Below are 12167 nucleotides of genomic sequence, written 5' to 3' on the forward strand. Positions count from 1 at the left end.
AAAAAAAAAAAAAAAAAAAAAAAAAAAAAAAAAAAAAAAAAAAAAAAAAAAAAAAAAAAAAAAAAAAAAAAAAGAAAAGAAAAAAAAGGGTGAGGGCAAAAATTAATATAATACTATAATACATATTTTTAGCTAAATTGTTGTTTCAAGGTTTGTGTAGCTGATGCCTCTTGTCATTCAGGTCACCTTGTTACTAAGCAGACCTTGTAAATTAGCAATCTATTCCTGCCAAGTTTGTGCTTGGTTCTACTTTGTTTGTTGTTTTGGTGATTTGGGGGGTTGCTTTGTCTTTTGTTTTTGCTTTGTTTATTGCTTTTCATTCACTTTTGAGGTTTTTGTTTGATTTGCTTGTGGCTTTGGTTTTGCTTGGGGTTGTTTTGTTGGTAGTTTGGTTTTTGTTGTTATTTTTCCTTGTTTGTTTTTCGTAGGTTTTTATTTGTTCAGGGTTTTTTCTTTATTTTTTTCTTTTTTCTTTTATATATTTTTAAATTTTGTTGTTTTCTTCTTTCTTTTTCTTTCTGTGATACTTGTGTGCTTAGAAAGCCTGTGCCTTGAAAAGGACATGTTGAAAGGAGATAGTTGACATGAGGGGGCTTCCTCCATGCCCAGAGCTTTTAAGTAATTTGATCTTCTGTTCAGCATCTTTGGTCTGTTCTTGGAACATCTGTTCCCAAAATTCTGGCACAGTATGGCTTAGGAGGATTAAGTATCTAATCACATCAGGTCTGCTCACCATGATGTTACTCACAGGCCATCTCCAATTAAATTAAGCCTCCAATTAAGTTCCTCCTCTCCTTTTCCTGCATTTTTCAAACAAAAAAAACCCCACTTGAATAATTACAGGAAAGTTGGAAAACAGTACCAGTGCTGATTCTGACAATTCTCTTTAAATTATCTTTTATCCTGAGATAATTTGTTAGCAGCAGACCTCTAGTGTAGCAGAATGTTGGTTTTACTCTGTGTATGAAATCCTAAATACTAYTAATGTGGTGGATCTTTACAGACAATCCAAAATACCTTTTATTTTCTCTTATATTTCCATGTAACATTAGGAGGGTTTTTGCTGTAGTTCTTTACCTAAATCATGTTTACCTTGATAAAGATCTTGGGAGATTTTCATGCACAGACTAGACACCTAGATATGTGAAGGGATTGTAAACCTCTGTTCATGACTTCCCCCCAAAAACTAATAAACAAAGAAGGAAACCCCAAAAAACCCAACCCCTAAATTAACAAACAAATATCCCAAACAATAAAAAAGCAAATCACGTTCCACTGAACACTTTTTGGCTTGAAATCTCTTTTCAGATAGTTGCAAGTTAAGCATTTAACCTGCCTCACAGAAAAAATTTAGGTTTTGAATATGCTGAAAACATGATTGTCTAGCATAGCTAGAAACCATCAAACCTSTAAATGCATTCTTGTTACACCTAAGGATTTTCACACCAGTCTCAGACACCATATTTTTTTCCAACACCTGTTTTCTCCAAATTGGGAGAATTTGTATTGGGGCAATTCAAAATTTTTTACACAGGAGCAGGCTGCCCTGGGAAGATTTGGATGCCCCACCTCTGGAAGTGTTTAAGTGGGATAAGAACTGGATGATCTTTAATGTTCCTTCTAACCCAAGCATTTTAGGATTGCATTAGTGAAAATATCATCTTTCACTTTTGCCTCTGACACAATCTTTGGAACATTTTGTCCTTCCACAGATTGTGCAGGCTGGAAATCTTGAAGAGTTGATCTGTCTGTAACAGCAAACAAGATTTGCTGTGGAAACAGTTTTGGCAAACTTAGTTGTGAAACTTAATAAACATAGTATCGGGGATATTAGTTCTTGAAAATATTATTGCACGTTGGAACCACAACACATCTTTGTTTTAGCTGAGTGTTCCCATTGCCCTGGAGCAAATTGAAGCATGGAGGAGCTTCCCATTGGTGTTCTCTGCCCACAAGGATTGACTGCCCTCCAAAAAGGACTTGCTGAGGAGTTCCAGAAATTCATTTCCTTTGCTTTCTAGGAACTGCAGTGCCTCCCTGTGAGCAGAATGCAGTCTCTTTGCTACCTTTCTCCTTACCAGCCTGGTGACTGGGAAAAGGCTTGTGACTGGTTGCTGTGGGGTCTAACAGGCTGTGACTGCTCTGTGCCAGAACATCTCGCCAGGAGGGTTTCCTGGAATGTCTGAAAGTGACAGTTCTTTGCTGGTCTTGGGGGCTTGAAGATGTTACCCTCAATATGCCAAGTCCAGTCTCAATCCTCTTGCTGAAGCTGTCGTAACRTTCATACAAGAATTTTCGAGTCCATTCCATGGGTTTTGTTGTCATGAAGCAGCCTGTGCCCCATCCAAACTGGTACCCATTTCAGGAGRATTTTTGCTYGCTGGATGATTGTAACCCGTGGTTKTAGCAATGTCTAAGGTGYTTACCTAGGGTTATGACCAGYAGAAATGGCCTTTTKTTARGATTTAAGGTTTACCTGGATATCWTTTCCTGGCTTTGACCTATTTAGGGTAGTACAGGCCTTACAGTGATTTTAGGAATCTTGTTGAATATGCATATGTGACTGGTTCATTAARGAGMAGTTTAGTTTCTTTTTAAAGYACCAAGGGATGMCACTCAAAAYCAAAMCAAATCAAAACAAAACCTAACAAAAGCCCTGAACCCAACTTTTCCTGTGTTTTCCAACAATAATAATGAAATGCAATGTGCAATTTTTCTKTGTCATGCTGACTGAACATACATTTACCATCTTCCCTTTAAGGAGTTTYGGTAGASAGAGCACAATTCTTTATTCACTGAKTTTTCTCCTTTCTCTTTTCAGAGGCAACCATCTTAAGCTATGACGGGAGTATGTTTATGAAAATACAGCTTCCTGTTGTGATGCACACGGAGGCCGAGGATGTGTCTTTAAGGTTCAGGTCTCAGAGAGCTTACGGCATCTTAATGGCAACAACTTCGCGGGAATCCGCGGACACCCTTCGGTTAGAGCTGGATGCAGGACGAGTTAAGCTAACGGTCAACCTAGGTAACAACCTCTTCCTCCAAGAAATTAACATTTTCTTTACATTTTTCTTTTTGCTTGCAAACATTTATGAAACAGCCCGTTTTAACATTCAAAGTAAACTGAGATGATATATGAGCACATGACAATGCGACATTTGCATATGTACATACACAAATACATGGCCATTATTACAGTTTCTTTTGTTTCCTTTTGCATTTTTGTGTCCTTTATTTAGTCTTAACATTACCCATCACAATATTTTCGTACTGTTGTGTATGCTGAAAAAAGAAGACAAGTTCATCAGTGGTATTTTTTAGACAAATAATTTTTTTCTTGATTGTGGAARATTGGTCTCCCTCCACAATCTCTTCAGAATAGCAACTCCACGATTGAAATGTGTGACCAGAAACAATTTGTATCTAGGTCAGCTCAGTTTTACCTCCACCAATTMATGTACGACATGCAAATATATCAAAGGTTTTAACACTGAAAATGTTGCAGTTAGGTGCTCCCACTGATGGATTTCTTGGTCTCCTTTTTTTAGGTGTCAAATCTATATTAAATCCATCTCCTCTTTTTTAAACAATTCTGTAGTGGTGTTTTTGTAGTATCGAACGATAACACAACCCTTCAATGCCCAAAGACTGCGGCCCTCAGCAAACAGCCTTGTGAACACAGGAGGCACAAGCCCTTTTACAGAAAAAAAAAAAAAAGAAAAATTGGTATCCTTGTGTAAAATATGATGGAAAAAATGTCAGGTTATGATTTTTTTCTAGTTAAAAAAAAAAAGAATAAAGAAATAAACGAGCTTCTGGCCATGCTTGTGGGTTAGTACAAAACAGGAGCTGAGAGAGAACAGGAGTATGCTCTGGAAAACACACATTCCATGCAGCTATTCCCATTCAGGGTGATGCTATTTTTAAAAAATAAGAAAGTATTTTATCAGTTTTAGATTTCCAGAAAGCATAGGTGGGGAGTCGGGCTTAAGAAAATACCCATCCCACGCTCCGCTTCACCAGAAGGACACCGCCCTGGTGTCCAGCTGTGAGGAGAGAGGAAGAGGAGGAGCAGAGGGTTTCCCAGGTGACCCATCCCAGGTGACCCTTTCCTGGCAGTGCTCTCCAAAGCAAAGGCCATGGTGGGAGGGAGGCTCCGAGCTCTTTCTGTAACAGGGCGKGTGCAGGTGCTGCTCCTCGGCTGTTTGCCACCACTTTTCTGATGCGGTTGACGACACATGACAAACTCAGCTATATGGAAACAAAATCTAGGTCTGATGGTATACATGTTCCTCAAAGGTGTAAAGCAGGAGTAGCCATGCAAACTGAGTAGTATAGTGTAGGATTTGGGGCTTGGGTTTATTTTTTTTCAGCAATAAATAAATGCAGGTCACCTGGCAGAGGATTGTGCATAGATTAAGTTATTCCCTTTGCATGCAAAGTGCTGCCCTCTGCTTAATACTATAGTTCATAAAAATCAATTAAAGGTAAATAAATACATGCCCTAGCAATATTGTTCCTTTCTCCAATGGCCCTAGTTTTTTTATTTTGTCTTTGTCTTTTTCTTTTTTTTTTTTTTTAGTCAGGCAAGAAAGTAATGTTAAAATAGAAAGGATTCACTTCATTCTCTAATAAGTGTTTATAAAGATGTGATTTTTTTTTCCTCTATATTAACACAACTTTAAAGTAGTTACTGTTCATTTCTAAAACCCAGACATTAAGGATAATGTAACCCCAAAACCCTTATTCGTGGGCCTGTTGATGAGCTCTGTGAGTCAATCCCCAGTTTTTGAAGATGAGCCTTTGAGGTTATACTATCCACAAGTTGTCCAAGGTGTCTGATTGTGGCCTGGCCTGCTCTACGACCCATTGTGACGGAGCACTTTCTAATTGCACCGAGAGAAATTACCTGTTCTTTCACAGATGGGGAGAAGGTTGCAGCCTGCCTCAGTTAAGCATCTTTGACTTTTAATGCTGATTTTTTTCCACTTAGATTTGTCACCATGTAGCTTTGTTTGAAATTGGCCATTTTTACCCTATTTGTCGTTTCTATCGATAAAGACCTATCGCAGTTTATCTGGGTTCTAACAGTATGTAAAGACTGATGATATGGAGTGGCCATATTTGCATGTGTCTGTCCCCGGAAGGGTGGACTGTGATTTTATTGGATGTCTGCAGCTGTTACCTTGAAGGATAAATTTTCATTTTTCATCTATTCTTCCCCATCTAGACTGTATCAGGATTAACTGTAATTCCAGTAAGTGCCTATTCAAACTTTTTAAAATGTTATTCCACCATTTTAAAATATGCAAACTAGAATGGCAAAGATTGTGGACAGCTTGCAAGCACTTGATAATTTAWTAATGAAATGTGATGATTAATTATCCTTGTGTAAAAAGTCATCATACACTCTAGCATGAGTTTTTTTTGTCCTTCCCCTAGGGATGTAGCTTTAACTGGAACAATAAAAGAGAAATATTCTACAGATTATAAACAAGCCTAGAGGAATGGTACCTGTAGTATTGGATTATTCTGAATAAGCTATTTTATTTAYAGTAGCCACTGAATTTTTGAACCAGCATTTCTGATAAGCTGTCACACATTTCCCCCCATGTCCTCTCTATTTTTCCTGACATTTTACCTTCAACTTGTGGTGAGACTGTGGGAACGTAATTGTTTTCACCACAAAAATTTCTATTTTACAATCCKCCTAGACCATTAACTGTATTTACCAGCTGGTTATAGCACAATTGGTTTTGCTAAATCTTTGTTTTATGGGAATGTGACTCATTGCAACAAGGACATTATTAAGTCTGAGAATAACGTATTTTTATGATGATTTTTTACACTCTAATTATGTTAAAAAACCATTGAATTGAACAATTTTTCTCTGTGATATGCATGTTTATGAAACAGAGGGAAACATTTGCCAGATGAATGGACTAAATTTTAACTTCTCTGATATTATTTGGATTAAGAGGCTATAATCTGAAAGGAGAAAAAGGACTGTGATTTTATTTTGAGTCTATGGGATTCCTGAATGGTGTCAACAAAATTATTGATAGTAAGTATGGTAGATTTGAGTTTTGGGTTGTTTCTTTGTTTCCCTTCCTAACAGGTTTTGCAGGTCAGAGGACTGGCTTTTTGCAAATAGAAAAAAGGCTAAACAACAAACTGCATAATAATTAAAATATTAACAACTTGTTAATGGTTAAAAGACACTAACATAATATTCTTTAATGCTTTTATAAACCACAAAGAAAAACAAGGATCTGAAGTTATTCTGATGCATCATTTGCTAATAGATTTTTCAATTAATAATTTTGCAAGGAAAAAAAAATAGAGCATTCGTATTAAAAATCCAGAGATTTCTTGGGTCAAGTGTACAATTTAAACTGCACTTAAATTCAGAGAGACTTTTTAGTACAATAAAGGRAATGCTTGTAGTTACCAAGAGATAAAGATATCTTTTCATATTAAAGAAAAATAATAAAAAATGTTTTTAAAAAGCCACTTATAAACACAAATATTTCCACTTGCTAAAATATATAAAATCATGAAAAATCTCAGAAACATTTTCTTGGTCTGCCGCAGGACATTATTCTTTTCTACTAAAGAAATCTCAATTAGAAAAAAGCTTCCAAGTGTAAGGGAAGCAGCTTTTTGAGCAGAACCGTAATGAGATTTCCTGCTGCTGGTAAATTCCTCTTTTCCTTAGGAAAAGCAATATTGCTTTTTTTCTTAACTTCTTTAACAACATCAGAAAATCCTACTGAAAACAGAGTTACTAACGTAAGGAAACCCCCAGGAATAAAGCCACAAGATAATGGGCGTTTTCATTTTTTAATCTCTTTTGGACTAAATGATGTGTCATAAGAACAAATTTAAATGGTTTCTAGGTTTCATTTTGAAGCAAATTTTGGATCAAAAGAGAATCTGCAAACACAAAAAAAATAAGCCTTCAGTTAGAGGATTGCAAAGAAGAGAAATGCATCTGCTGGGTTGGATTAGCAGTTWTAAATTCTTCTTGGTCTCATACAGAAGCAACACAACCTCTCTACAGAATATCCTTGATATAAATACTCATAAGTTATTTTTCTTTACAGTTTGCTTATAGAGTGTTGGTTATTAGGAATGAACTTGGGTGATTAGCTCCATSTCCCTGTGGTGCTTTGTGTGTACCGAGCAGGGGTTTGGGGGATTTCAGGACGGTAAGTACTGCGACGCTTTCTTAATCTGCACTGGAGTTTCTCAGCAGCCAGATGTTTGGTGAGCGATTGCTGTATTTTAATTTTTAGATTATGGAGAACTATTGCTCTAAGCAGTCCTTAAAAATGCTTATTAGAAAATCTAATGGGGTTTAGTGGAACGCAATTTGTTTCAAAGCAGCAGCATCCAGAATTGGAGCATTAATTTGCTAAACACTGTGGTAGTTGAGTGCCTCCCTTTTTGTTTTTGAGAGCTGGATGTGTATCAATCCCAATTCTACACTGATAGAAGAAAATCTGCTTTTCATGTTTGAAAACTTCCTTTTCATTTCCTATTTCTGTTATTTAAAAATTAGTCCTGTTAATATAACCTCAGTTGAAGTTTTATATATATAATATAATCTCAAGGACTGAAAGTTATTTGTTATAACCAGACTAGTAACAGTCAAGGTTGGAATGAAGGTTTAAATTTGGAAAGATAGGTTAAAAAAAAGAAAAACCCAAACAAAAACTCAAAATAAACATAAAACAATCTTGAGAGAAGAAAAAGGAAAATGTGAATATAAGCACCTTTTCCTGCTGTGAATTACAAACCTAGGGATATAAAATACTGCATCTCTTCCTCCTTTCACTTTCTTCTGAAGCCTGTTGGCTGCTCACTGCAGATCAGACAAACAATTGTTGACTGACAGAGCTATGATTTTGGCAGCAACTTTTTCTACACGTGGTCATGCCTTCACCTTTAGCTGATGTCCTGTCTTGCAGAAGAGGTGGCATTTTGTGGTCTTCCTGGTTTGAAGGACAGAATTTTAAAAAGTTGTAAAATGTTAATCAGATATCAGGTCACTACTGAGTTTGTGTCTCATTAACAATATTTTGGAGGGTGTTCTTGCTAATTTCATGGAACTGTGTAGTGTGCTAAATATTTAGTGCAGGGTTAGAAGATTTGTGTGCCCATAAAAACATAAATGACTAGAAATTCTGTCTCGTGTCAGTCAGAAAATACTATTCCTTAAATGCTGGGTTTGTGCATCCTTAAATAATTTCATTGTGTCCTTCAGAGCTACAAGTTGACAAAATTAAATTGTCCTTTTAAATTGCAAGTACGTGTGGGCAAATATTGGGGCTGACACCAGGAGAAAAGGAATTGCTTATTTTATGAACAGAAATAGGTGTTACAGTTCCAGTATTAGTGGGTGAGGAACTAATTTAAAAACAAGACTGCAGTGAACTCTGTTGGTTTAAAGAATGTGAATGTAACAGCATTTTTTGGCATTTATTGTTCTCTAAAAGCTAAGTTGATAACTGTAGAGCTCTTCTGCATTATATATAGAATTGATAAACTAATCCTTAAATATTGCCTAAGAATAAATTATTGAAAAAAAGAACCAAAATATGTCTCYCTTTGAAGGATGGTGTAGTTGTTACTCTTTAATTGCAAACCCTAAAGCATCAATTATAAATATCAGTGAATCCCATTGAACTGAATGGAATTTTTCCCTAGCATTGTTTAGAGACAGGACTTTGTCCCAATAAAATTTACATTGCAGCTTAATGACAACTCCTGAATGACTTGTGAACAAACACAGGTGTGCTATATTTTCATATTTTTCACTTGTGTAACCTTAAGGGCTACCACCTTGACTTAATTTCAATTCCTTTTTTCTTTTCCAGTTTTAATCCTTCCAAAAGATTAGCATCTGAAAAAAACCCAGGAACCTGTAAGAAGTTTTTCATACCAGGTAGCTGTAAAGGCTGCTGGTTTTAATATTCCATATGCTTTTGTCACAGATGGCAGCAGTCTTACACATTATTTCATCTTTTGGGTTGTGAGGGGTTTTATTATTACTATGGTATTGCTATCATTTCTGAATATAAATTTTCTTTACTTTTTATATGAGTCAGCAGAGTAGGACTCCAGATTTTTATTAATTAATATATTACACCACTAATAATGTAAATCGGTAAATAACTGGCTCTCATTTCCCAATCTGATACTTTTGTTCAATATGAAAATATACAGGACATGTTTTTTGGGTGGTGCTGTGAGAAACTGTGGCTCACAGTGCAGGAGAGATTTAGGTTGGTTTTATAGTACACAGCTTTTCTTCTGTAGGCAATAATTCATAGAGCCATGGCCCTGGATTCAGTTATACTCAAATGTGAGACTGTCAGAAGAAATGATTATGAATTGCAGGATGTTAGGGAGCAGAGAGTACCATGGTAGAAAATGTGTCTATAATTCCCYAGGGAATGTGTGAACCTGCCTTGCAAGCTGGGTGGCCACCTTTCTCAATTAAGAAGAGTTTCCTGGGCTTTGAGGGTTTTCTGTTTGTTCTCAGAACTGCCCCTTCAGTGGTTGTATTTACACCCCTGGTTCTTGTGGCTATCTAGTTATTCACCCATTCTCTGTATCATTTATTGTTCCTCTTCCTTTATTTTCTCATGYCATTTCAACGTTCTCTTCCTCTCTATAACCCTCAATCTTTATTCCTTGTTTTGTATGCTTATCCTTTTAAAATTTCCCTATCCTGCAGATGTGCACATTACCGATGATTAAGTTATCYTATTTGGGAATATCTGTTACTGAAGCATTTCTTTCTTATCAAAGTATCCTGCAAATCCAGGGCATGACAAGGAGCTCTGTCAGATTATTAGTAAATAAGAGGGGAATTGTATATATTAAGGAACCAGCAATGGTGTTTAGTTACAGTATATTTTCAGTGTGCACATGAATTTTAAGCAGCAGAAAATGTTACATGAAAGYTGTATATTCTTTTGAAAGCTACTGCTTATAAAACTGCATTTTATTGCAAAATCCAGAATCTCCAGCTGTGCTCTTATGGATATTCCTAAATCTACCATGATAATCATTAATACATTTCCATGTATTAGCTTTCTACYATGTTGTGAAAAGAATTATTAGAATATATTATTTTCTCCCTTTTTTTGCTGTTGTTGGCAGTAGAAAATAATTAAAATGATTCAATTTCATAGCTCCACCCCAAATGTAAGATTTTGTACTTGGCCTGTTTTCTTACACAGTGCTTATGAATTGCATGAGTTTTGATCTCTTCCTCATTAAGCGTGGCTGACAGCCTGGCAAAAAATATGTAAAAGAGCTTTACCATAGAGGACATGCAGCAAATCAGCAGGGTRCTTCCACTGCAAGTTCAGTCAAGAACTTCCCTCTGTTTGTAGCATGAAGTTTGAAATAATTATAAATAATTCTTTTAAAACTTTGCCTACACTTTGTAGATTTAGAACAGGAAGTCATTGGACGCCTTCTCATTCAGCAATACCAGTTGAAAGGCCCCTTTTCACATAATTTCCTGAAAAAAACAGGGTCTGCTRCTGTGCAACAAAATGGAAAGCATATCTGACCCTTTTCAATCAAATTCTGATTAAAATAAGTGGTTGCTAATTGGAAGCATACCCAAAAAAGGGGGAAGCTGCTTCTTTACTCAGGGACTTTCACTGGAGTCCTCAGTGCTCCATCCTGAAGTTGCACCAAGACCATCCTCTGCCACATTCCAGGCACTGTGTTTGGAACAAAGCTTGAAAACAGCTCAGCTCAGGAAAAAAGTTCAGCTTTGAAAGCAAAAGAGCCTGCCTGTAACAATATAGACAGGAGTGTTGAGGTCATTAAGGGATAGCACATAATTTATTCTGCACTGTTACAGAAGCCAGGTATGAGAGATGCTTCCAATTTCTCTGCGAATATATTCTGTGTGAAATATAGAGTGGAAAGAAGTGATGCTGCACAGGTAATTCCATGTAAGCCCAACACTTTAATTGGCTTCCTRGGGCAGTGATGGCAAAGCCATCCACCTCTTCCTGCAGGAAAGCAGTAGCTGTTACCTGAATGGTAGGAGTGACTAGGGTAGGAAYGGAAAGTGGATCAGCAAACTGCTGATCATTTTTTGAAAGCTTGCATACCATTCTTAGGTTTTTGTGTTGCAGAATTTCATCTGTCTCTAAAAAAATGGTAATTTCATTTAAAAATTTTCTAACTTTCTTCCTGTCTGCTGGTCCTTCTCTGGCACTGCCCATTGCTTTGCTGCCACCACAAATGTGCGAGTGTGTGTGTGGTAAATTGGACTAAAGTGACCCATTAACTAAATTGTTAATTTTAACTTGCTGCAGTTTTCTGACAACTGTTGAAGAATRAAACAGGATGAGGGGGAGGCAGGAATGGTGCAGGGGCAGTAGAAAAACAACCTCTAGTAGAGAGAGTGTGCTGCTTTTTTCAGCAAGACAGATTTATGCTGTCCCAAAATGAATTCATCTGGCCTACATCTAAGCAAGAACATCCTGAAAAAGTRCATTTTACGGACAGAAAGGCAGAAACATCACTTCTTGAGCTGTGGAATACTTAATCTGTATTAATTAGGGAAGTGATATTTCAGCCAGCTGAAGACAATGTTGGAAAGGTTTCTGGGTAGACACGGCCACTTCAGTTCTGTGCATCACAACTATCCTCGCCTGAATTAATCTTGTGAAATCTAGAATTCAGCTTATTGGACTTAGAAGTACCTGTTGCTCAGTTTTAGGGATTTTCCAGCATGAGGAAAATGTATTGAGTATCATGAAGGGGATACATATTGGGAGATTCCAGATGAGGGGTTGCTGTGCTTTTGGGCCATTCACAAAAAATAACSAAGTTTTGCAGTCCATTTTACATTGTGGCTTTTTGGGAAATTTCACATGGATATTGTTTGGCTTGAGAGATGACTCAGAAGGTAACAGCAAAGGCACATTGGACTTCTGAATTCTCTCTCAGTGGTTGATGAGAAAMTCAGTCTTGTGATACACTGATTTCTCATCTAAAACCTATGTTGTAGGGAATCTTGCTGGGAAATGCTCAAGTTATCTAAAAGGCTTCAATTTCTAACTCTTCCTTATATATATATAGTTGTTGAGATGCAAAAAAAAAAAAAAAAAAAAAAAAAAAAAAAA

The 12167-nt window shown here is 36.6% G+C and overlaps 1 protein-coding gene across 12 annotated transcripts in view; it reads left to right on the forward strand.

Moving 5' to 3' along the window:
• The window catches only part of LOC130577361 (neurexin-1-beta), a 647097-nt gene that overhangs the window by 270100 nt on the left and 364830 nt on the right, over positions 1-12167 (forward strand). For 7 of the 12 annotated variants that reach the window (XM_057372640.1, XM_057372642.1, XM_057372645.1 and 4 more), the window contains 2 exons: positions 2822-3025; positions 5231-5257. In XM_057372640.1, coding sequence (XP_057228623.1) covers positions 2822-3025; positions 5231-5257 — 231 coding nt within the window. The remainder of the gene's footprint in view (positions 1-2821; positions 3026-5230; positions 5258-12167) is intronic. The other 5 variants (XM_057372643.1, XM_057372647.1, XM_057372656.1 and 2 more) reach the window with 1 other exon arrangement.

The sequence above is a fragment of the Malurus melanocephalus genome, unplaced genomic scaffold (genome assembly GCF_030028575.1).
Source record: "Malurus melanocephalus ecotype Western Australia unplaced genomic scaffold, MMel_1.1 scaffold_175, whole genome shotgun sequence".
Classification (NCBI taxonomy): Eukaryota; Metazoa; Chordata; class Aves; order Passeriformes; family Maluridae; genus Malurus; species Malurus melanocephalus.